Below are 27,250 nucleotides of genomic sequence, written 5' to 3'. Positions count from 1 at the left end.
ATAGCATTCCTAGCGCGCCTGTTTCTCTTGACACAGGTGCTAAACGTCATAAACCTAAAGCAAATAAAGAAAAACCCTCTGTAAGCTCAAATACACTGTTACAAAAAAAGAGACTAACGATTCCAATACAGACGATGACTCTGATGATGAGCGCCCCGTAAATGCAGCCTGTGTGTGGGCTCGAAGGGGAAGAGGATTTAAGATCACTCCGCCTTCGACATCAGAACTAAAAGATATGATTAAGTTGTTGCCTTCGATAGACAACCCACTCAACTTTGTAGACATGCTCCTAAAAATATGTAGACATTCCCAGCTGGTCAGAGCAGATTACCGTTTTATCCTGCATGTCGTTCTAAGCGATCGTTATGATGAAGTTGCATTGTTAGCTGCAGTGCCCTGCTTAGACCCTGAGAATGATGATTACGAAGTAATTGAAACTAAGGCAGAAGAAGGCGGCAAAACCACCACAAAGCATGGGCTTAAAAGATACCGGAAAGATACTGTGTGGCAGCGGGGGCGTGGTCAAGCACCGGTCTGTGACAGGAGGGCGGAGTTGGGGAAGGTAAGTGGCAGAATCGCTTCACCTGAGTGTCATTAACCTGTGTTTTGTGTGTTCTCCCCAGTAAACCGCCCTATTTAAGGAGGGAGAGCGAGAGCAGAGGGAGAACCGGACGAGACGCTGTGTGTGTGTGTGTGTCTCTCGCGCCAGTGAAAACTTGATTGCAACTCTGAAAAGTGTGGCAATAAAGCCGGTTTACAAACCTGATCTCTGTCCTGCCGTCCTCTGTGCTCCACCCACACGCGATTCACGCAACAGTGGTGCCGAAACCCGGGACCGTGGAGCACCTGTCCTGCAGCCCCATGGAATCCTCCCCGTTCGCGGACTTGGTCCACGCCCTCGCCACGGCCCAGCAGAGCCAGCACCAGGCGCTCGTTACACTCCGGAAGGAGCAGGAGCGCCGCTTCGAAGCCCTGGTACTGGCTCAACAGGAAGACCGCGAGGCGTTCCGGCGCCTCCTCGCGTCGGCGGGGTCCACCAGCGCCCCGGCCGCGGGCCCATCTCCCATCACTTTGACTAAGATGGGCCCGCAGGACGACCCCGAGGCGTTCATCGCATTATTCGAACAGGTCGCCGAAGCCTCGGGGTGGCCGATGGAACAGCGCGCGGCGCGCCTCCTCCCCCTCCTGACGGGAGAGGCGCAGCTAGCCGCACTACAGCTCCCCGCCGACCACCGGCTGGCCTATGCCGACCTTCGCCGGGCTGTCCTCCAGCGCGTGGGGCGCACGCCGGAGCAGCAGCGCCAGCGCTTCCGCGCGCTGCGTATGGAGGAAGTCGGCAGCCCGTTTGCGTTCGGCCAGCAGCTCCGGGACGCCTGCTGGCGGTGGCTGAGGGCCGAAGATCGCGACGCCGAGGGGATCATCGACCAGGTGGCGCTGGAGCAGTTCGTCGCCCGCCTACCCGCCGGAACCGCGGAGTGGGTCCAGTGCCACCGCCCGGCGTCGCTGGATCAGGCCGTAGGACTGGCGGAGGATCATCTGGCGGCTGTCCCGGCGGCAGGACAACGGATGTCTTCTTCTCTCTCCTCTTCTCTCTCTCTCTCTCTCTCTTCCCCCTCCTCCCGTGTCCCGTCCTCGCCCCATTCCCCCACCACGGAGGCGGGGGCCGGCCCCACCCCAGCCGGCCCGCCGCACCCGTGGTGCCCTCCCGTTTCTCCCTTCTATGTCTGTCTCTCCCCCCCCTCAGGTGAGTGACCCCCAGTCCACAGCTGCAGAGGGGAGGCCCGGGCCGGTTTGCTGGCGCTGCGGGGAACCGGGCCACCTGCAGCAACAGTGTGCCGCGATGGAGGTGGGGGCGGTGGTGCGGATCCCCGACGCGCCAGAGGCTGCCCTCGATCAGGCCGGAGCATATCGCATACCGGTAAGTGTACAAGGGGCGACCTATCAGGCGTTGGTGGATTCGGGTTGCAACCAGACCTCGATCCGCCAAAGCCTGGTGCAAGACGAGGCATTGGGGGGAGCACAAGGGGTGAAGGTGTTGTGTGTGCACGGGGATGTCCACTGCTACCCGTTGGTGTCGGTCCACATACATTTCAGAGGGGACAAATCTATAGTGAAGGCGGCGGTTAATCCTCGCCTTACCCACTCTTTAATCTTGGGGACTGATTGGCCGGGATTCCGGGGGTTGATGGCACACCTGGTAAAGAGTGGGTCCTGCCGGTTAGCCGGGGGGGGTCCCGGTGTCGTTTTGGCTGGGGCTGCGGTCGCAGGGCCGTCTACGTCATCTCCGCGACAGAGTGAGGGGCCCCCGGCTCCTCCTCTTTCTATTGGGGAATCCCTCGCGGATTTCCCACTGGAACAATCGCGAGACGAAACTCTGCGACACGCGTTTGACCAAGTGAGAGTAATCGATGGTCAAACGCTCCAGCCGAATGCCACCCCGACCTTCCCCCATTTTTCCATTTTAAAAGATAGGTTATACCGAGTGACGCAGGACACTCAGACGAAGGAGCGTGTCACCCAGTTGTTAATTCCAAAGAGCCGTCGGGAATTGGTATTCCAGGCGGCTCACTTTAATCCCATGGCGGGACACCTCGGGCAGGATAAAACACTCGCCCGGATAATGGCCCGATTCTATTGGCCGGGGATTCGCGGCGACGTCCGTAAGTGGTGTACGGCGTGCCGCGAATGTCAGTTAGTAAACCCAGCGGCCATTCCAAAAGCGCCCTTGCGCCCCCTACCATTAATCGAGACCCCGTTTGAACGAATTGGGATGGATCTCGTCGGGCCATTAGATCGGTCAACACGAGGGTACCGCTTTATATTGGTTCTGGTGGACTATGCAACGCGATACCCGGAAGCGGTGCCTCTTCGCAATATCTCCGCACGTAGTATTGCAGAGGCTCTCTTCCACGTCATCTCCCGGGTCGGAATCCCGAAAGAGATTCTGACTGATCAAGGCACCTCGTTTATGTCACGAACACTGGCCGAACTGTATGGGCTACTGGGTATTAAGCCGATCCGCACCAGCGTGTATCACCCACAAACGGACGGTTTAGTCGAACGGTTCAACCGCACCCTCAAGAATATTATCAAAAAATTCGTAAGTGAGGACGCACGTAACTGGGATAAGTGGCTCGAACCCTTGTTGTTTGCAGTGCGAGAGGTCCCCCAAGCCTCCACGGGGTTCTCCCCATTTGAATTACTGTATGGGCGTAAGCCGCGCGGCATCTTAGATGTACTGCGGGAAAATTGGGAGGAGGGACCTTCGCAGAGCAAAAATGAAATTCAATACGTTATGGATCTGCGCGCAAAACTCCACACGCTCACCCACTTAACTCAGGAGAATTTGCGGCAGGCCCAGGAACGGCAAACCCGCCTGTACAACAAGGGCACGCGCCTTAGAGAGTTCACTCCGGGAGATAAGGTACTCGTCCTGTTGCCCACGTCGAGCTCCAAATTAATCGCCAAGTGGCAAGGGCCCTTTGAGGTCACACGGCGAGTCGGGGATGTCGACTATGAGGTTAGGCGAACGGACAGGGAGGGGGCGCTACAGATCTACCACCTCAATCTGCTGAAGCTCTGGAATGAGGAGGTCCCCGTGGCGTTGGTGTCGGTAGTTCCGGAGAAGGCGGAGCTGGGGCCGGAGATCCAAAAAGGGTCATTGGCATCTCGCACCTCTCCGGTCCCCTGTGGAGACCACCTCTCCCCGACCCAACTCACGGAGGTCGCCCAGTTGCAGGCCGAGTTTTCGGATGTGTTCTCGCCCCTGCCCGGTCGCACCAACCTCATAGAACACCACATAGAGACGCCCCCGGGGGTGGTAGTGCGTAGCCGACCTTATAGATTGCCCGAACACAAAAAAAAGGTGGTTCGGGAAGAACTTCAGGCCATGCTCGAAATGGGCATCGTCGAGGAGTCCCACAGTGACTGGAGCAGCCCGGTGGTCCTGGTTCCCAAGGCCGACGGCTCGGTCCGGTTCTGCGTGGACTATAGAAAAGTCAATGCGGTGTCTAAATTCGACGCGTACCCAATGCCTCGTATTGATGAGCTGCTTGATCGACTAGGCACGGCTCGCTTTTACTCGACACTGGATTTGACGAAGGGATATTGGCAGATCCCCTTGACTCCATTATCCCGGGAAAAAACGGCCTTTTCCACACCGTTCGGCTTACACCAGTTCGTCACACTTCCGTTTGGGCTGTTTGGGGCGCCCGCTACGTTTCAGCGGCTGATGGACCGGATCCTCCGGCCCCACGCCACCTATGCGGCCGCTTATTTAGACGACATAATCATTTATAGTAATGACTGGCAGCGGCACCTGCAACACCTGAGGGCCGTCCTTAGGTCGCTGAGGCGGGCGGGGCTCACTGCCAACCCGAAGAAGTGTGCGATTGGGCGGGTGGAAGTACGGTATCTGGGCTTCCACTTGGGTAACGGGCAGGTGCGTCCCCAAATTAATAAGACAGCAGCGATTGCGGCCTGCCCGAGACCCAAGACCAAAAAGGGGGTGAGACAGTTCCTGGGGCTGGCTGGCTATTATCGTAGGTTCATACCTAATTATTCGGACGTCACCAGCCCGCTGACTGACCTCACTAAAAAGGGGGCGCCAGACCCGGTCCAGTGGACGGAGCAGTGCCAGCGGGCTTTCTCTGAGGTAAAGGCTGCACTGTGTGGGGGGCCACTTTTGCACTCCCCTGACTTCTCTCTCCCCTTTTTGTTGCAGACGGATGCGTCGGACAGAGGGCTGGGGGCCGTTTTGTCCCAGCAGGTGGGGGGAGAGGACCGCCCAGTGTTGTACATCAGCCGGAAGCTGTCAGTGCGTGAGGGGCGCTACAGCACTATCGAGAAGGAGTGCCTGGCCATCAAGTGGGCGGTCCTCGCCCTCCGTTACTACCTGCTGGGGCGCTCTTTCACCCTCTGTTCGGACCACGCGCCCCTCCAGTGGCTCCACCGCATGAAGGATGCCAACGCGCGGATCACCCGTTGGTATCTGGCGCTCCAACCTTTCAACTTCAAGGTGGTCCACAGGCCGGGGGCGCAGATGGTCGTGGCGGACTTCCTCTCCCGTCAAGGGGGGGGGGAGTCGGCTGCGGGCCGGACGGGCGCCCGGCCTGAGTCGGGCGGTGGGGGTATGTGGCAGCGGGGGCGTGGTCAAGCACCGGTCTGTGACAGGAGGGCGGAGTTGGGGAAGGTAAGTGGCAGAATCGCTTCACCTGAGTGTCATTAACCTGTGTTTTGTGTGTTCTCCCCAGTAAACCGCCCTATTTAAGGAGGGAGAGCGAGAGCAGAGGGAGAACCGGACGAGACGCTGTGTGTGTGTGTGTGTCTCTCGCGCCAGTGAAAACTTGATTGCAACTCTGAAAAGTGTGGCAATAAAGCCGGTTTACAAACCTGATCTCTGTCCTGCCGTCCTCTGTGCTCCACCCACACGCGATTCACGCAACATACTGATAGAGCCATGAGAGAATTAAAGGACCAATTGACGCGTTATCTGCTCTCATGACAACAGGCTAGCCGTGATCTTTCACAGGTTACTAATTGTAAACAGGAGAAGGCTGAACTCACTTCAAAGTTTTTGACGCGGTTTAGCGAGACGTGGACTTGCTTGGGAAATATGCAATTAAATCAACAACAAGCCAATCCGCTCTTTATTTCGACATTTTTGAATAATTGTCGTCCTGATATCCAGAAGGTTCTGAAACATCATTTAAGTGACCGTAGTAATATGATAGTGAAAACCCTAGGGGAAAAAATTAGAACTATGGAGGGAGATGGTATTCTGGATCGTAAGCAGGTGGCCTGCCTTTCTGTGGTCGGTGGCTACTCACAGCCCCGTGAGGACATGAATAGACAACAAAGGAATCGGAATTGGGGCACCCGCCCACAAGACAGGGTGCCTTGGAGTAGGGTACGCCCTGGAGTGTGCTATTATTGTGGCAGAGAAGGACATTGGGTACGTGAGTGTCGAAAGAAAAAGGCGGATGAAGACAATGCACAGCATATGTTTCCCCGTCCTCCTTCTAATCTTCAGCAGCATCAATCTTCCGATATGTTTCCTCCTCCTCCTCCTCCTCCGCTTCCTCCTTCTAATCAGTCTGCCCCTATGGCAAACCCGTTCGCGCAGCAACGCCCCGCGGGCCCATATCAAACTTAGAGCTGCCTACAGAGCTGTGACCCCGTGATGCTACATTGGTCTTTTGACTCTTATCTAGCCAATGATTTGCCTGTTGTAGAATTAGCTATAGATGGAAAGGTGCTTCCTTTTCTAATTGATACTGGTGCTATGATGTCCTCTGTGGGAGAATCCTACGAGGGTCTGATTTCTAACAAAACTGTTCGCTCTGTGGGAATTGATGGGCTCCCTTTCTCCTCCCCTTGCACTCCTCCATTATTGGTAACCTGTCCCGCTGACACAGCACTTCGTAAACATCACTCTTTTGTGTTGATGCCACAGTGTCCTTTTAATCTAATGGGGCGGGATCTAATGAGTTTGTTACATTTATCCATTTCGTTTCAGGGATCAAAAATGATTATTTCCCTTAGCAAAAAGTAGTATACTTAAAGTTCATTTTGTAAAGTATTCTGAAGTGTAAGTATAAGTATATCAAGTGTACTACAGGCCATGTACTTCAAATGTACTAGAAAGCATACTAATTTAATACTTCTTCGGACTAAATTGGAACATTTTAAGTTTATAAAAGTATACTTTCAAGTCCGTTTTAAGTTTACAAAAGTACACTTTCAAGTATACTCATTTATATACTATCAATGCACTTGGTATATCCCTATTGTGTACTTGAAGTATATCATAAGTACACTTATTTATGTACTGCCATTGTACTAGTTATATACTGTAAGTATATTCATTTATATACTATCAATGTACTTGGTATATCCTTATTGTGTACTTGAAGTATATCATAAGTGCACTTATTTATGTACTGCCATTGTACTAGTTATATACTGTAAGTATACAAGAGGGATATACCAAGTACATTTACAGTATAGATATAGTATAGATGAGAGTACTTAAAGAGTACTTTTGCTAACTTAAAAGTAACTTTGAAGTATACTTTTATAAATTTAAAATGTTCCAATTTAGTCCGAAGAAGTATTAAATTAGTATGCTTTCTAGTACACTTGAAGTACATGGCCTGTAGTACACTTGATATACTTATACTTACACTTCAGAATACTTTACAAAATGAACTTTTAGTATACTACTTTTTGCTAAGGGAAACCAGTATAAAAATGTCATATAGGCTTGCCATTGAAAAGTTGTGTGGGAAACTAAGTAACTGCTTTTGGTCTTACAACCGTTTTTTGGTTGATGGAGTTACATACCACAGTAAAACCTATGACAGACTAAAGAAGAGATTCAACAGTGCTGCATACTTGAAAGATGGTACATTTTGTTATATTATAGAATTGGTTGTTTTTAAACAAATATGTTCACATGAAATCTCTGCTTTTTGTCCATGTCGCAAACTATGTTGTGTTTTAGTTGACGTACTTAGTAAATCAGGCAGGCCTGTATGTAAAGATTCGCAAATAAATGTACAAAGTCATTTTGTATATGATGTTCAAAAAACTGAAACTGTTTATGCTGTCTCACCTGACATGATCAAAACAAAATGTGTCCTTGTTGAAACAGCTGACACACTGTACATAACACCATTGCCAAACCCTTTTGAAAGGGACTAGTTAAATAAATAAAGTCAAGCCAAACTTTTTTCTGTTTTCCTGTTTTTGTGTATGATGAAGTGTAAGGTACATGAAGATAATACAGTTCAGTACACATAATGACTAAGTGTTAATCTCCAGAATTATAATAAGACGTTAAACAAGACATGCATGTTGACGGTTGGGTTGGCTGGTAATGTTCATCATGTGCTGTTGAGTAAGGCTGCTGCAGAGGGGATGAAGGACTTTTTGTTTATAGTGGTACATTGTAGCGCCAGCCTGATGGGAGCAGTTGGAAGGAGTGATGGAGGGGGTGAGAGGGGCCCTCTGATCAGGTTGGATTCCCTAATCACTTACCAGCTGTATAGCTCAGCTAATGTAATATAAATTATAAATATAATATATATATAAAATATAATCACATCACATTATCTCTAGCCGCTTTATCCTTCTACAGGGTCGCAGGCAAGCTGGAGCCTATCCCAGCTGACTACGGGCGAAAGGCGGGGTACACCCTGGACAAGTCGCCAGGTCATCACAGGGCTGACACATAGACACAGACAACCATTCACACCTACGGTCAATTCAGAGTCACCAGTTAACCTAACCTGCATGTCTTTGGACTGTGGGGGAAACCGGAGCACCTGGAGGAAACCCACGCGGACACGGGGAGAACATGCAAACTCCACACAGAAAGGCCCTTGCCGGCCCCAGGGCTCGAACCCAGGACCTTCTTGCTGTGAGGTGACAGCGCTAACCACTACACCACCGTGCCGCCCATAAAATATAATGTAATATAAATTATAAATATATACATATAGTATAAATATATAAATTAAACGTTGAGTCAATTAATGAGTTGACCTTATTGTGCTCTTGAAGCAAGATATATGCTAAGCATTCCTATTTTGTGGCAAAAAGATTTACAAAGTATACTTAGGTCCAAGTATAAGTTTTAGTATTAAAGTAATGTATAAGTGTAAGTCTTAATATTGATATAGGTCTACTTATACTTTTTTATACTTGGTTCAGTATAAACCAAGTATACTTCCCTGTACTATGTTGTAAGTGTATCAAGAATTAGTTTATAAGAAGTAACCTTCAAGTACACTTCCTCGATTTTAGTATAAAATAAGTATACTTGTAGCACACTTGATTAAACTTCTTTTTGCTAAGGGTTGTACTCCTGACTCTCTGCCTCCTGCCTTATCTTATCTTTCCTCACATCTGACTGTTCCAAATATCTCTGCTGTTTGCATGGCTTCTGTAAACACTGTTGTTTCTTCTACAGATCCTTCTACAGACCCTTTTAATGATCTTCCCTCCTCCCTTTGGGCTGAACACAAGGACGAGGTTGGCCTAGTTCATTGTGTCCCTTATGAAGCTAAGCTTAAACACGTGCTTCCTGTTTATGTTAGACAGTATCCTCTCTCTGAAGACAAAGCCAAAGGAATCGATGTCATCCTGCAGTCTCTTCTTGAGCAAGGCGTGGTGAGACCGTGTACCAGCTCGTACAATACACCTGTCAATCCAGTACCTAAACCTGATGGTACCTGGCGTTTCACGCAGGACTTACGTAAGATTAATGAACTGATTGTCCCTGTGGCACCCATTGTACCTGACGTTTCCTCTGTAATGTCACAAGTTCCTACTCATCATTGCTGTTTTTCCATTATTGATCTCTGTTCTGCCTTTTTCAGCATTCCTGTTGAAGAAAACACACAGCCTTTGTTTGCATTTATGCACAGAGGGAAGCAGTATACTTGGACACGCCTACCGCAAGGTTTTATTGATTCTCCTGCTGTTTTCTCAGCCATAATTTGTAACGCACTTTGTGACCTCTCCCTCCCTCAGGGCTCTGTGGTCCTGACATACACAGATGATCTTCTGGTATCTGCTGAATCACCAGAAATCTGCCGAGATGCCTCCTTACGCCTGCTCCAACATCTGGCGCACAAGGGCTTCAAGGTTTCCAGAACCAAGCTCCAGTTTTGCATGGACACTGTTAGGTACCTGGGTTTTGAACTTTCACAAGGTTCTCGTAAGCTGTCATCTGATCGGGTGCGGGTGATTCTAGACACAAAATGCCCTGCAACTAAACATGCACTGATGTCTTTTCTGGGTCTTATCAATTACTGCAGACAATGGATCCCTGACTGCTCTTTATATGACAAGATTCTCCGTTCTGCAATCTCTCTTCACGATCCACTGCAACAGCCTTTGACCTGGACTGATACTATGATGGACGCTTATCACTCCCTCAAAAGCACTCTCTGTTCAGCCCTGGCTCTGGGTTTACCTGACTACTCAAAGCCCTTCCATCTCTATGCCTGTGAACACCAAGGCACAGCGTCTGCTGTTTTGGCCCGGGAGCATGGGGGTGGGATGCGTCCATGTGCGTTTTTATCCAAAACATTAGACACTGTTGCTCAAGGCTTACCTGCGTGTCTAAGGGCTGTCGCCGCCTGTGCTCTGATGGTTTTAGATGCAGAAAAATTGGTTTTGTCTCACCCACTGATTTTGCACTCATCACATCAAGTTAAACAGGTGTTGCAAAATTTACAGACCCAGCATATGACTGCACAGCGACGCTCCGGATATGAAACCATTCTCTTTTCTACTGACAATCTCAAAATTCGTGCCACATCCTCTTTCAATACTGTAGGTCACGCTCTCGTGCATCTTCTTAATTCTCAGGATGAAACTCTGGAAGACACTGATCATGATTGTCTATCTGAAATCTTGCATACTACCAGTATCAGGTCTGATCTCTCCTCCAGCCCTCTAGGGACGGGGGAAGTACTCTATGTTGATGGCTCTTGTTCTAAACCCTCAGATGGTGTTTTCCTCTGTGGTTATTCTGTGTGTTCATTGCCCGATATTGTGCATGAGGCCTATGCTCTTCCTTTCTCTTCGGCTCAGGCAGCCAAGTTGTATGCGCTAATGCATGCTTGTATTTTGTTTCAGGGCAAAGATGTCACAATCTACACAGACTCTCGTTACGCCTTTGGTGTAGCTCATGATTTTGGGAAGATTTGGCAGTCTCGAGGCTTCCACACCACGGACGGGAAGCCCATTTCACACTCTACCTTAGTACAAAATCTCATTGATTCTTGTCATCTCCCTAGGTCACTCGCCATAGTTAAAACTAAAGTGCATGCCTCGGGGAACACACCTGAAATCATGGGTAATTCTCTTGCTGATCGTAGTGCAAAACTTGCTGCTGCTTCTGGTGTCATGTCTCCTGGCCTAGATCCTTCGCCATGTAATGCATCTTGTCTTGCTAGTACATTGATTCCCGATTTAGATCTTCTTTCTTTACAGGCTTCAGCCTCTCCAAATGATTCTGCCTTTTGGCAGTTACAAGGCGCTTATGTTGCCTCTGATGGCCTATGGTACAGTCAGGATGGCCGCCTTTGTCTTCCATCTCATTGCCTTCCCTTCCTCGTGCGTGAATTTCATGGCGTGACACATCATGCATGAAGGGGGGTGAAGGGGAACATGAACAAACTTTTTTGTATAGCCAATTTAAACAGTTTGGTGGACTCAATTCTCGAGAGATGCCTCATCTGCACTCAGAATAATCCCTCTAAAGCAGTCGCGAAACACGAGTGTTTACCCATACCTACATCTCCATTCCTAGAATGGCAAATCGACTTCACACACATGCCTCCCTGTGGGCCATTTAAATATCTCCTGGTGATTGTGGACAAATTCTCTAAATGGGTGGAAGCCTTTCCTTGTTCTCAAGAGAACACGAAGGTAGTTACTCGTATTCTGCCAAAAGAAATAATACCTCGTTATGGGGTTCCAGACGCCATAGACTCAGACAAAGGTACCCCTTTCACTTCAAAAGTCACACAAGACCTTTGTAAGTATCTCTCACCAAACTGGTGTTTTCACATTCCGTACCACCCTCAATCCTCTGGTATCGTAGAACGTACTAATCGAACATTGAAAGACAAACTAACTAAGGCCATGCAGGCCACAGGTTCGAAAAATTGGGTAGACTTATTGCCAGCCACTCTGGCTGAAATTCACATGACATCAAAACCTAGTCTAGGGGGCTACTCTCCCTAGGAAATTATTTTTGGAAGACCTTTCCCTCTCCCCTGGAGAAAGGGGACTCCGGCTCTGGGTACCTCTGATTTGAAAACACATATGGATGAGTATTCTGCAGCCCTTATCGATAAGTTGCATAAAATTTGTACTAAGGTCAATAGTACAATACCATCTCCACCATCAGCACCCACACACCCCTTCCAAGTGGGAGACAAGGTGCTGGTGCGACTTGTTAAACGATTTGGACAATTGGGAGAACCTAGATATAGCGGGCCTACACAAATAGTCGCCATTACTCGTACTGGTGTTTTAACTGACCTTTTTCCACAGTGGATCCATGCCACGCGATTGAAGAAGGCTCCATAACAAAGTTGTGTTATAATTACAAGCTTGCTATTAACGTTTTTTTTGTGTGTCCTTATCCTTATTTTTTTGTGTCTCTCTGTTTCTCTCTCTCTCTCTCTCTCTCTCTCTCTGAGCTCTACACAGATTTGACATGACCTGTGTGCAGCCCTGGCCAACTGAGAATCCTCAGATTACCTGCAAGATGTTGTGAACAAAGAGGGGAAGAGATCTCGCACCCCGTTTGCATGGGGCCAATCATCCTCACTACAACCATGACAGTCCTCATCATGAGTTTCGTGACTACTCTACTGCTGCTTGGAGCAGGGTTACCCGCTCGAGCTTTCATGACCACTCTACTGCTGCTCGGAGCAGGGTTACCCGCTCGAGCTTTCGTGACCACTCTACTGCTGCTCGGAGCAGGGTTACCCGCTCGAGCTGGACCTCGAGACAACATCTTCTGGCAATTTGCTAACTGGACTGCATGAACACACATGAATGAAAATTGTTATGTATGTCATTTGATGCCATCTTCTACTATTATTACACGCCCACCTTTGCCGCTATGCTCTGAAGCTTTATATTATGCTTGGGGCCCAAAGGGCCAACCTTTTAAATTTTGGGGCCCTTTCTGTAATTACTCTCCACACCCCTCTGTGGTAGCAATGTTAAACCAGACTTCTTCAGTATCTGACACGGATACCCCCGATATTATACTACAAGATTCTATCCTCACTACTCTGCAAGTAGATATGCCTTCTAATTTCACTTTCCCTCACTGTTTTAGAACAAATTACTCTATAAGAAGTAACGTGTATTTGGGACACATTCCTAAGTCTCAATGTAATCACATATATGATCAGAATTCCGCCACCTCTCCATGTCCTCGCTGGGTCCCAAATTCATGCCAATGTAACCCTCCACAGATTAATTGTACACACAACAGTATCGGGTATGTTAATAATACATGTAGGGCTCATCCTAATTGTGTTCTACCACACCCTAGTAATTATCCTGGTGCTAAATTAGCATTAAACTGGTACTGGTACTGCGGTAATAAATCTAATCTCTTTGTTTCTTTTCCCACCAAGTGGTCAGGCATTTGTGCTCCCATACGACTCAAAAAACGCTATCACTGCTATCCATCCCCTCTCTGCTCATCGCTCGAAACGAGACATCTATGGTACTTTCCCACCCCTGACACATCAGCTTACTTCTAAATGGCACCATTTTTGGACATCGATATTTCCTCATTTTGGCGTATCTGATTTGTGGAGGGAAGTAGAAATAACACATTATCGCTTAGCCAGCTTTGTTAATGAAACCATTAGAGCTGTAGATGGTATTAGGACTGAATTAACCGCCCTGCATCTAATGACTACTCAAAATCGTATGGCCCTTGATATTTCGTTAGCAGAAAAGGGGGGTGTTTGTGCTATGGTCGGAGAAAGCTGTTGCACTTTCGTTCCTGCTAATGATAACCCAGATGGCGAAATAGGTGCAGCCGTACATCAAATGAAACAGATCGCTCAAAGCTGGAGCATGACGAGCATGGGGACGCGGGAGGGTGGATGTGGTTTTCTAGACTATTTGGTAAATGGACCGCTATTCTGTCTATGTGTATCCCTGTAATTGTGGTCTTTCTTTTGTTTATCTTTCTGGGACCCTGCATTTTTAAATGCATAATGGATAGAATGTATAAAATGATAAATGTTTTTACCCATAAACCCCCGCATAGGGAAAACAATATATATTATCATCCTGCTAGGGTCTAATCTAATTAAAATCTTATCTAATACTATAAATAGTATTAAAGGGGGGATTGTTAGATTTAAAGCCATGATTTAAGTTAGTTTTATAGCTACACGTGATTTAGGATTGTTAGACTTTATGATTTTAATATTTTAGAGCTTTTAAGATCCTTTATTATTTTAGACCAACTTGACCTTCCTCTGTGCTAGACATAAACATGGTGTCTTGTTTAAAATTGTTGTGAAAATATATTGCATGCTTTGACGTGCATAAATGCTGAAATTGCTGAATCGTTGATATGAATATTATTTTGCTTATGATTGAAGGTTTCATTCACACACACATATATTGTAAGGTTTTATTCCTTTGTAAGGATAAATAATTGTAAATATTTATTCTTGATCAAGAAGGCAGTAATTCTTAATACTTAATACTTATTCTTAATATTGTAGTTAGAGTGCGAGCTAGAAGGCATTGAATTCTGTGTAACTTGTAAGTTACTGTGTGACCTTCTGTCTAAGCTAGACACGTTGCTCGAGACGTGTTTTGGAACATTCTATCAGAACATGAGGTAAATGTTGATATCTGTTAGAACATCTGAAATGTATACAGGATATATTTTCACTTACACACATACATATTAATGGAATTAAGGAATTTGAATTAAGATGTGATTTGCTGACTTAGCACAAGATATCCACACACACACACAACACACACACACACACACGCATCTTAAACCCACCCCTCTCTGAGGTCACACACAAACACACACACACACACATCCTTTTCATACACACACACACACACACACAAACAAACACACACACACACACATTCGACAGACACAATAGGCCGTTTAGAGAGATTATAATTTGTTATAAAAGGTTGTTTGTAAAATTTCATCTTTGGCGAGAAAACTGTGAATAAACAGCAGTGAAACCGATCTCTGGTTCTCTGTTTTTTCGCCCCAGAATTCTGCAGGTGGCACGAGGGCATTGGTCTCGAGAAGTTGACCGTTCCAACTGGGGGAACCCTTTCAAGCGCTCTTCCATATTATCTCCTGGGTTGGAATTCTGAAAGAAATCCTGACAGACCACAGCTCACCTGAAAAAATGTGCAATTGGGTGGGTGGAAGTATGGTATCTGGGTTTCCACTTGGGTCATGGGCAGGTGCGTCCCCAAATTGATAAGACAGCAGCGATTGCGGCCTGCCCAAGGCCTAAGACCAAAAAAGGGGTGAGACAGTTCCTGGGGCTGGCTGGCTATTATCGTAGGTTCATACCTAATTATTTGGACGTCACCAGCTCGCTGACTGATCTCACTAAAAAGGGAGCACCAGGTCCACTGGACAGAGCTGTGCCAACAGGCTTTCACCAGGGTAAAAGCTGCACTGTGTGGGGGGCCAGTCTTACACTCCCCTGACTTCTCTCTCCCCTTTATTTTGCAGACAGACACATCGGACAGAGAGCTGGGGACTGTTTTGTCCCAGAAGGTGGAAGGCGAGGAATGCCTCGTGTTGTACATCAGCCGCAAGCTCTTGATGCACAAGACTAAGTACAGCACAATCGAGAAAGAGTGCTTGGCCATCAAGTGGGTGGTCCTCACCCTTTGGTACTACCTGCTGGGGTACCTTTTCAACCTCTGTTTGGCCCACGTGCCCCTCCAGTGGCTCCCCCGCATGAAAGATGCCAATGCACGGATCACCCGTTGGTATCTAGCCCTTCAACCATTTAAATTCAAGGTGGTCCACAGGCTGGATGGCAACCCAGCCTGAGTCAGGTGGTGGGAGTATATGGCACTGGGGGTGTGGTCTAGTGTCAGTGTGTGAATGGAGGGCGGGACCAGAGAAAGTGAGTGGCAAAATCAGCACACCTGTGGTTAATTAATGTTGTGTGTCTGTCTTATTGCAGTAACAGAAGATAGAAAAGGAAGGAGAGAGCAGAGAGACGGAAGCTCTCCCGATCAGAACGCGTGCGTGTGTTGCATGTGTGACTGTGTAAGCAGTGAGTGAGTAAAGCTGAAAAGCAGGGAAATAAGGAAAATAGTGTGTGTGTGTGTGTGTGTGTGTGAACATCAGCTCCCGCCTGCCGTGCTTCTGTACTCCACCCACGTCAGGGACATTTTACATAGTCCATCTGGTCTAATGGATTTGTGACTACCTCAGGCCATCTCTCCAGCAGCTCAAATGTTCATACTGTCATGAATGAGCTTGAGGTAATAAGGACATTTTTTTTCATCTTTTAACATACTTTGTTTATGTTTTACCATTGCTACAACAATATTTGTAGCTGTTATTCTTATTGGTGGCTTTTAGAAGAGTATCTTAGCAGCAATTACTCTTACAGGCCCAATTACAATAATAATAATAATAATAATAATACTGCTACTACTACTACTACTACTACTACTACTAATAATAATAGCTATGAGCTGGAGGCCTGCTGAATGAATACTAATTTTAATTACATACATTTAATATGAAATACCTTATTTTGTATATAAGATTATTTTCATTTGCTATCTTGGGAATTAAATGTTTACTTGCTCTGTTCTATGAATTCCTCCTCTGGATAACATTTAGATTGGAAAGAACTTTATAAGAGAATGTATAACCCTGATTCCAAAAAAGTTGGGACAAAGTACAAATTGTAAATAAAAATGGAATGCAATAATGTACAAATCTCAAAAACTGATATTGTATTCACAACAGAACATAGACAACATATCAAATGTGAAAGTGAGACATTTTGAAATTTCATGCCAAATATTGGCTCATTTGAAATTTCCTGACAGCAACACATCTCAAAAAAGTTGGGACAGGGGCAATAAGAGGCTGGAAAAGTTAAAGGTACAAAAAAGGAACAGCTGGAGGACCAAATTGCAACTCATTAGGTCAATTGGCAATAGGTCATTAACATGACTGGGTATAAAAAGAGCATCTTGGAGTGGCAGCGGCTCTCAGAAGTAAAGATGGGAAGAGGATCACCAATCCCCCAATTCTGCGCTGACAAATAGTGGAGCAATAACAGAAAGGAGTTCGATAGTGTAAAATTGCAAAGAGTTTGAACATATCATCATCTACAGTGCATAATATCATTAAAAGATTCAGAGAATCTGGAAGAATCTCTGTGCGTAAGGGTCAAGGCCAGAAAACCATACTGGGTGCCCGTGATCTTCGGGCCCTTAGACGGCACTGCATCACATACAGGCATGCTTCTGTATTGGAAATCACAAAATGGGCTCAGGAATATTTCCAGAGAACATTATCTGTGAACACAATTCACCGTGCCATCCACCGTTGCCAGCTAAAACTCTATAGATCAAAGAAGCCGCCATATCTAAACATGATCCAGAAGCACAGACGTCTTCTCTGGGCCAAGGCTCATTTAAAATGGACTGTGGTAAAGTGGAAAACTGTTCTGTGGTCAGACAAATCGAAATTTGAAGTTCTTTATGGAAATCAGGGACGCCGTGTCATTCGGACTAAAGAGGAGAAGGACGACCCAAGTTCTTATCAGCGCTCAGTTCAGAAGCCTGCATCTCTGATGTATGAGGTTGCATTAGTGCATGTGGCATGGGCAGCTTACACATCTGGAAAGACACCATCAATGCTGAAAGGTATATCCAGTTTCTAGAACAACATATGCTCCCATCCAGATGACGTCTCTTTCAGGGAAGACCTTGCATTTTCCAACATGACAATGCCAAACCACATACTGCATCAATTACAGCATCATGGCTGCGTAGAAGAAGGGTCTGGGTACTGAACTGGCCAGCCTGCAGTCCAGATCTTTCACCCATAGAAAACATTTGGCGCATCATAAGACGGAAGATATGACAAAAAAAAACCTAAAACAGTTGAGCAACTAGAATCCTACATTAGACAAGAATGGGTTAACATTCCTATCCCTAAACTTGAGCAACTTGTCTCCTCAGTCCCCAGACGTTTACAGACTGTTGTAAAGAGAAAAGGGGATGTCTCACAGTGGTAAACATGGCCTTGTCCCAACTTTTTTGAGATGTGTTGTTGTCATGAAATTTAAACTCACCTAATTTTTATCTTTAAATGATACATTTTCTCAGTTTAAACATTTGATATGTCATCTACAACCCCGATTCCAAAAAAGTTGGGACAAAGTACAAATTGTAAAGAAAAACAGAATGCAATGATGTGGAAGTTTCAAAATTCCATATTTTATTCAGAATAGAACACAGATGACATATCAAATGTTTAAACTGAGAAAATGTATCATTTAATGTTGTCTATGTTCTGTTGTGAATACAATATCAGTTTCTGAGATTTGTACATTATTGCATTCCATTTTTATTTACAATTTGTACTTTGTCCCAACTTTTTTGGAATCAGGGTTATACATTCTCTTATAAAGTTCTTTCCAATCTAAATGTTATCCAGAGGAGGAATTCATAGAACAGAGCAAATAAACATTTAATTCCCAAGATAGCAAATGAAAATAATCTTATATACAGAATAAGGTATTTCATATTAAATGTATGTAATTAAAATTAGTATTCATTCAGCAGGCCTCCAGCTCATAGCTATTATTATTATTATTATTATTATTATTATTATTAGTAGTAGTAGTAGTAGTAGTTGCATTATTATTATTATTATTATTATTATTATTATTATGTTGTTGTTGTTGTGTAATCCTCATTTTTGTGCTTGGCATTATAATGGTTATATAACATTCACATGTTTATGTGACAGATGGATGGAAAAGCAGAAAGGAGTTTAATAAGGCAAACTGGTAGACAAATCCAAATAATTCGGCAAATGGCAGAGTCAAAAACAGGCAATGGTCAGGCATAGAATAAACAAGAAATCAAAGGCAGAAGCAAAATAGAAAAATGCAAACAAAGTCAAAACCCAAAAAAACAGTGCAGGGTATCAAAGGCTTAGTATAGACAGACCAACACTAACTGAACATTTACTTTGCAGTGAACAGAGAAAATTAAAGTCCTTAACTAGGTGTAGTGAACTTGTGAACAGGTGTGTGTCATTCAAACTCAGGTGACTATGAGTAGTGAAGTGCAGGATGCGTGCTGTTGTCCATGGTGCCTATGGTTGAAGGCTGCTGTGAAGGCTGGGAAGTGGTGTCTTGAGTGCATGCAAGTGCAAAAGTGACAGCGTTACATTAACATTTATATAGATCCATTTAGCACTTGGAAATTTGGTAATGCAAAAAAAAAGTGTTTTTTCAGTGTCATAATGTATCAAACTTAGAGATAAAACAATATACAAATGAGGGTGAGAAGCACAGTTTGGGTGTTGCCACCTCTTATTTTCACTGAAAGAGGAAAATAAAAAATAGTTTAGTTCAATCATCTTAAAAATAGTTAAGTATCTGATCAGTTAGATAAAAAATATTAGTTGCAGCCCTAGAATACATAAAAATAAAAAGGTGTTTTATTGTCTGTGATGATTTGGTAACTTATCTAGGGTGTACCCTGCCTCTCGCCCACAGTCAGCTGGGATAGGCTCCAGCTTTCCTGGGACCCTGCACAGGATAAGTGGTTACAAATAATGGATGGATGGAATGTTTTTTTATTGTTGTCTTTGGGGCTATAAAGAACAAGAGATATAAAAGAGTGCAAATGATAGGAATAGTACAGACAACATTATTATTTCCTCAATAGTGAGGTAAAAGTATTGATTTGCAAAACAAATAGCTATCTACTGTTTGCCTGATCAATCAATGATCCATCCATCCATCCATTATCCACAACCACTTATCCTGTGCAGGGTCGCGGGCAAGCTGGACCCTATCCCAGCTGACTATGAGTGAGAGGCGGGGTACACCGTGGACAAGTCACGAGGTCATCACAGGGCCGACACATCGAGACAAACAACCATTCGCACTCACGTTCACACCTACCATCAATTTAGAGTCACCAATTAGCCTAACCTACATGTCTTTGGACTGTGGGGGAAACCAGAGCACCCAGAGGAAACCCACACAGACATGGGGAGAACATGCAAAATCCACACAGAAAGGCCCCAGTTGGCCACTGGGCTCGGACCCAGAACTTTCTTGCTGTGAGGCAACAGTGCTAACCATTACACCACTGTGCCACCCATCAATCAATTAATAAATATTGAGTTAGTGCTTTATCCTGGTCATGGCAGGAGTGGATCTGGAGGCTATCCTGGGAAGACTGGGCATGGGATGGGAATACATCCCATTTAGACTGAGGGCCAATTTGGGATTACCACCTACTTGCATGTTTTTTTGGAGGGGTAAAGAAACCAGTGGACTCAGAGAAAACCCACATGGACCAACATACAGTGTCTTGCAAATGTATTCATCCTCCTTGGTGTTTGTTCTGTTTTGTTGCATGATAAGCTGGAATTAAAATAGATTGTTGGGGGCTTAGCACCATGTGATTTACACATCATGCCTACCACTTTAAAGGTGCATTTTTTTTAAATTGTCACACAAACAATAATGAGGATGAAAAAACAGAAATCTGGAGTGTGCATAGGTATTCACCCCCAAATCAATACTTTGTAGAACCACCTTTGGCTGCAATTACAGCTGCAAGTCTTTTGGGGTATGTATCTATTAGGTTAGCACATCTAGACACTGGGATTTTTGCCCATTCCTTAAGGCAAAACTGACCCAATTCCTTCAAGGTAGGTGGGTTGTGTTGGTAGACAGCAATCTTCAAGTCATGCCACAGATTCTCAATTGGATTGATGTCTGGGCTTTAACTAGGCCATTCCAAGACATTTAAATGCCTCCATTGAAACCACTCCAGTGTAGCTTTAGCAGTATATTTGGGATCATTGTTCTGCTGGAGGGGGCAGCACGGTGGTGTAGTGGTTAGCGCTGTCGCCTCACAGCAAGAAGGTCCGGGTTCGAGCCCTGTGGCCGGCGAGGGCCTTTCTGTGTGGAGTTTGCATGTTCTCCCCGTGTTCATGTGGGTTTTCTTCGGTTGCTCCAGTTTCCCCCACAGTCCAAAGACATGCAGGTTAGGTTAACTGGTGACTCTAAATTGACCGTAGGTGTGAATGTGAGTGTGAATGGTTGTCTGTTTCTCTGTGTCAGCCCTGTGATGACCTGGCGACTTGTCCAGGGTGTACCCCGCCTTTCGCCCATAGTCAGCTGGGATAGGCTCCAGCTTGCCTGCGACCCTGTAGAACAGGATAAAGCGGCTAGAGATAATGAGATGAGATGTTCTGCTGGAATGTGAACCTTTATCCCAGTCTCAAACATCTGACCAACTCAAACAGGTTTTCCTCCAGAATTGCCATGTATTTAGTGCCATCCATCTTTCTTTCAACCCTGACCAGCTTCCCTGTCCCTGCAGATGAAAAATATCCTTACAGCATGATGCTGCCACCACTATGCTTTACTGTAGGAATTGTGTTCTCAGGGTGTTGGGTTTGTGCCACACATGGCATTTCCCATGATGGCCAAAAAGTTAAATTTTTGTTTCATCTGATCACATAATCTTCTTCCATGTCTTTGGGGGTCTGCTACATGCTGTTGGGCAAAGTCCAAATGTGTTTTCTTAAGCAATGGCTTTTTTTTCTGGCCACTCTTCCATAAAGCCCTGCTCTGTGGAGCAGGCTTAAAGTGGGCCTATGGACAGATACTCCCTTCTTCACTGTGGATCTTTGCAGCTCCTCAGTGTTATATTTGGTGTCTTTGTTGCATCTCTGATTAATACCCTCCTTGCCCGGTCTGTGAGTTTTGGTGGGTGGCCTTCTCTTGTCAGGTTTGTAGTGGTGCCATATTCTTTCCATTTTGCTATAATGGATTTAATGGTGCTCCATGGGATATTCAAAGTTTGGATTTTTTTAATAACCCAACCCTGATTCATACTTCTCCACAACTTTGTCTCTGACCTGTTTGTAGTGCATCTTGGTTTTCATGTTGCTTGCTTAGTAGTGTTGCAGAGTCAGGGCCATTCCAGAACAGGTTGATTTAGACAGACATCATGTGACAGATCCTGTGACACTTTGCACACAGGTGGAGCTAAATCAACTAATTATGTGACTTATGAAGTGAATTGGTTGGACCAGCTCCTATTTAGAGGTTTCATATGAAAGGGGGTGAATACCTATGCACATTCCAGATTTTTTTTTAAATCTTATTTATTATTTGTGTCACAACAAAACAACCATTTGCACCTTTGAAGTGGTAGGCATGTTGTGTAACTCAAATGGTGCTCATGCCCAAACATCCATTTTATTTCCAGCTTATAATGCGACAAAACAGGGGAGATAAAAACTTTTGCAAGACACTGTAGTAATATGAACCCAGAATCAATAGCATGATATATCCAATTTTGATTTTTAAAATGCTTCTATGCATAAGAATTATTGAATAGACTCATCTAACAATAACAATGTTAAGTTGTCCTTGTAAAGATCCATTTTATGATACTTTGATTTGCATGAAAATAAAAAAAAGCTTAAGATTACTAAAAAGCTATTATAATCCACAATACTTAGCCCAATTATTCATCTTTGCCAGAGGATTTTTTTTTCTTCCAGTGCTTGCTATTATTTACCAGAATGCAAAACAAACACTCAGTCCTGGCCTGTCCACAATACTGCTAGACAACTTTATGTAACAAGGGTGGGTATTGATTTTACTTATAGGTGACAACAACCCTCCTGAAAATCTCCAGCATACTATAGAATGTTTTCATGTTTTATAAATTTTGCACCCAATTTCATCCAGACTTTGATAATGGGTTGTATCTGATAGATTACAGACATTGCAGTGTGTATCATGAAAACAACAACAAATATAGTGTGAGGCGGCAATTAAGTGGACCAAACACTTTCTGTCCCCACCACTTAGTAATGGATGAAGACCAGCAGCCACTGGATGATCAGCTCCAAAGGAGATGCACTAAATTTCAAGGCAAAAAGTCAAGCTCTTGTTGAGATATAACCACAGTACCTGATTTGCTAGCCCTCCCAAGTCACAAATGGTGTCAAATCTCATCTCATTATCTCTAGCCGCTTTATCCTGTTCAACAGGGTCGCAGGCAAGCTGGAGCCTATCCCAGCTGACTACGGGCGAAAGGCAGGGTACACCCTGGACAAGTCGCCAGGTCATCACAGGGCTGACACATAGACACAGACAACCATTCACACTCACATTCACACCTACGGTCAATTTAGAGTCACCAATTAACCTAACCTGCATGTCTTTGGACTGTGGGGGAAACCGGAGCACCCAGAGGAAACCCACGCGGACACGGGGAGAACATGCAAACTCCACACAGAAAGGCCCTCACTGGCCACGGGGCTCGAACCTGGACCTTCTTGCTGTGAGGCGACAGCACTAACCACTATACCACCGTGCCGCCATATATATATATATATATATATATATATATATATATATATATATATATATAGTCAAGCCCAAAATTATTCATACCCCTGGCAAGACTTAAAGTTACTTTTATTCAACCAGCAAGTTTTGTTTTTTTTTCTTGATTGGAAATGACACAGGTGTCTCCCAAAAGATAATAAGACAATGTACAAGAGGCATCATTGTGGAAAAAAATATTTCTCAGCTTTTATTTACATTTGAACAAAAAGTGGCATGTCCAAAATTATTCATACCCTTCTCAATAATCAATAGAAAAGCCTTTACTGGCTATTACAGCAATCAAACGCTACGTATAATTGCTGACCAGCTTTTTGCATGTCTCCACTGGTATTTTTGCCCATTCATCTTTAGCGATGAGCTCCAACTCTTTCAGGTTGGAGGGTCTCCTTGCCATCACCCTGATCTTTAGCTCCCTCCACAGATTCTCAATTGGATTTAAGTCAGGACTCTGGCTGGGCCACTGCAAAACATTAATGTTTTTGTCTGCTAACCATTTCTTCACCACTTTTGCTGAGTGTTTTGGGTCGTTGTCGTGCTGAAATGTCCACTGGTGCCCAAGGCCAAGTTTCTCTGCAGACCGCCCAATGATGTTGTTTAGAATCCTGATGTACTGCTCTTTTTTCATGGTGTAGTTTACTGTGATTAGGTTCCCTGGTCCATTGGCTGAAAAACACCCCCAAAGCATTAGGTTCCCACCACTATGTTTGACAGTGGGAATGGTGTTCTTAGGGTTGAAGGCTTCTCCTTTTTTTTACACCAAATGAAGGACACATCATTGTGGCCAAACAATTCAATTTTTGGTTCATCTGACCATGAAACAGAAGGCCAGAAGTAGTGTTCTTTGTCCAGATGAGCATTTGCAAAGGCCAAGCGGGCTTTTGGGTGCCTCATCTGGAGAAGTGGCGTCCTCCTTGGTCTGCGTCCGTGGAACCCAGCAGTGTGCAGTGTCTGTTGGACTGTCTGCCTTGGGATCTTGCCACCAGCAGAGCTCAGATTCACCAGGATGGCCTTGGTGGTGATCCTTGGATTCTTTTTCACCTCTCTCACTATCCTCCCGGCCAGCACAGGTGTCACTTTTGGCTTCCGACCACGTCCTCTGAGATTTTCCACAGTGCGTAACATCTTGTATTTTTTAATAATACTTTGCACTGTAGCCACTGGAACTAGAAAACATTTAGATATGGCCTTATAGCCCTTTCCTGACTTGTGAGCAGCCACAATGCGCAGCCGCAGGTCCTCAGTGAGCTCCTTTGTCTTAGCTATGACTGTCCACAAACCAACTGCAGAGAGCTGCTGTTTTTCACCTGTTGAGTTGATTAAAACAGCTGTTCCCAATTAATCAGAGTCAGTAGGATGCTTTAGAACAGCTTGGACTATTTGGAATGGGATAGAACTTTGGATTTTCCCATAGACTGTGACAGTTTGCAAATGGTATGAATAATTTTGGACATGCCACTTTTTGTTCAAATATAAATAAAAGCTAAGAAATAATTTCTTCCACAATGATGCCTCTTGCACATTGTCTTATTATCTTTTGGGAGAAGCCTGTGTCATTTCTGGTCAAAAAAAAAAACTTGCTGGTTGAATAAAAGTAACTTTAAGTCAACATTTGCCAGGGGTATGAATAATTTTGGGCTTAACTGTGTGTGTGTGTGTGTGTGTGTGTGTGTGTGTGTGTGTGTGTGTGTGTGTGTGTAAGCAGTGAGAGACACAAACTTACTTCCTGTTTGACAGCTTGAAAATGCAAGAATTTAGTTTTTCTGAATGATCTCATGATCCTGGGATCCAAATTTTCTTATGATTGGACAAAACTTATTTGAGGAAATAACAGATAAACAGGTTTTAGTGAATTTCAACATGGCCAGCATCCTATTTGGCAGATTATAAACCTTTTTAGAAGAAGAAGAAGCCTTTGTCATATGCACACTCAATCACAGTGAAATTCATCCTCTGCATTTAACCCACCTAAAGCAGTGAGCACATGCATGCAAGCACACACACATACCCAGAGTAGTGGGCAGATATGCACCCAGCGAGCAGTTGTGGTTTATGTGCCTTGCTCAAGGGCACTTCAGCCCAAGGCTGAAGTACTTTTGATACCTTCCAAGGAATCATGAGAAAGAAGAATCATGATTGCACGTTATACATTTAAAAAGTTATTAGAAGTTTAAATCATGAGTGAATTATCATGCACCCCAAGGGGGAGTTAGGCAAAATTTATTGGAGTTACCCAGGGCAAGGTTATTTAATCATCTTCAAAGTTGGCAAACATCTGTCAAATTGTTGTTGACATATGCTATTCCTGTTTTGTGACTTCACCATTTAATTTTAGATTAGATTAGATTCAACTTTGTCATTGTGCAAAGTACAGGTACAGAGACAACAAAATGCAATTAGATTATAATCTCATCTCATTATCTCTAGCTGCTTTATCCTGTTCAACAGGGTCGCAGGCAAGCTGGAGCCTATCCCAGCTGACTATGGGCAAAAGGCGGGGTACACCCTGGACAAGTCACCAGGTCATCACAGGGCTGACACATAGACACAGACAACCATTCACACTCACACCTACGGTCAATTTAGAGTCACCAGTTAACCTAACCTGCATGTCTTTGGACTGTGGGGGAAACCGGAGCACCTGGAGGAAACCCACGCGGACACGGGGAGAACATGCAAACTCTGCACAGATAGGCCCTCACTGGCCACAGGGCTTGAACCCGGACCTTCTTGCTGTGAGGTGACAGCGCTAACCACTACACCACCGTGCCGCCCCTAGAATATAATCAAAAGTGCAAAATACAGTATTATTTACAGATAAGTGCCAAAATATACTGCAGCATAGTGATGCTACAGGTTACAGTATATACAGTGATGGACAGTGGAGAGTTACAAAATACAAATGTTATGTTTGTGAATATTTAAATGCATATTTACAAAGGGAAAGTGGATAAGATTAGAGAATGTAGGGTTGTATGTAGAGTTACCAGTATTGAACACATATGTCCAGTTGCTTATATGTACTATTAAGTGGCAGTGTGTGCAGTAGCAGAATGAACACATATGCACAGTTGTTTATATGTACAACCCCAATTCCAAAAATGTTGGGACACTATGTAAAGCAGAAATAAAAACAGAATGTCAAGATTTTCAAATCATGGAAACCCTATATTTCACAGGCAAGCTGGAGCCTATCCCAGCTGACTGTGGGTGAAAAACAGGGTATGCCCTGGACAAGTCACCAGGTCATCACAGGGCTGGCACATAGACACACACATAACCCTTCTCCTCTTTAGTCCGAATGACACGGCATCCGTGATTTCCATAAAGAACTTCAAATTTTGATTTGTCTGACCACAGAACAGTTTTCCACTTTGCCACAGTCCATTTTAAATGAGCCTTGACCCAGAGATGTCGTCTGCACTTCTGGATCATGTTTAGATACAGCTTCTTCTTTGAACTATAGAGTTTTAACTGGCAACGGCGGATGGCATGGTGAATTGTGTTCACAGATAATGTTCTCTGGAAACATTCCTGAGCCCATTTTGTGATTTCCAATACAGAAGCATGCCTGTATGTGATGCAGTGCCGTCTAAGGGCCCGAAGATCACGGGCACCCAGTATGGTTTTCCGGCCTTGACCCTTATGCACAGAGATTCTTCCAGATTCTTTGAATCTTTTGATGATATTATGCACTGTAAATGATATGTTAAAACTCTTTGCAATTTTACACTGTCGAACTCCTTTCTGATATTGCTCCACTATTTGTCGGCGCAGAATTAGGGGGATTGGTGAGCCTCTTCCCATCTTTACTTCTGAGAGCCGCTGCCACTCCAAGATGCTCTTTTTATACCCAGTCATGTTAATGACCTATTGCCAATTGACCTAATGAGTTGCAATTTGGTCCTCCAGCTGTTCCTTTTTTGTACCTTTAACTTTTCCAGCCTCTTACTGCCCCTGTCCCAACTTTTTTGAGATGTGTTGCTGTCATGAAATTTCAAATGAGCCAATATTTGGCATTAAATATCAAA

General features: G+C 44.8%; 1 protein-coding gene across 1 annotated transcript; it reads left to right on the top strand.

Moving 5' to 3' along the window:
* The first annotated feature begins 527 nt into the window (after positions 1 to 527).
* Positions 528 to 5,046, top strand: LOC132888057 (zinc finger protein with KRAB and SCAN domains 8-like). The gene is made up of 2 exons (XM_060923990.1): positions 528 to 1,918; positions 4,724 to 5,046. The coding sequence occupies exon 1, from the start codon at positions 862 to 864 to the stop codon at positions 1,750 to 1,752; it is 891 nt and encodes a 296-aa protein (XP_060779973.1). The 5' UTR covers positions 528 to 861; the 3' UTR covers positions 1,753 to 1,918; positions 4,724 to 5,046.
* The last annotated feature ends 22,204 nt before the right edge of the window (positions 5,047 to 27,250 follow it).

This window comes from Neoarius graeffei, chromosome 6, assembly GCF_027579695.1.
Source record: "Neoarius graeffei isolate fNeoGra1 chromosome 6, fNeoGra1.pri, whole genome shotgun sequence".
Lineage (NCBI taxonomy): Eukaryota > Metazoa > Chordata > Actinopteri > Siluriformes > Ariidae > Neoarius > Neoarius graeffei.
This window is presented reverse-complemented; position numbering and strand designations above follow the sequence as displayed.

Bases quoted from the DNA above. Each gene is read 5' to 3' on its own strand.
- LOC132888057 (XM_060923990.1), top strand. From the start codon at position 862: ATGGAATCCTCCCCGTTCGCGGACTTGGTCCACGCCCTCGCCACGGCC.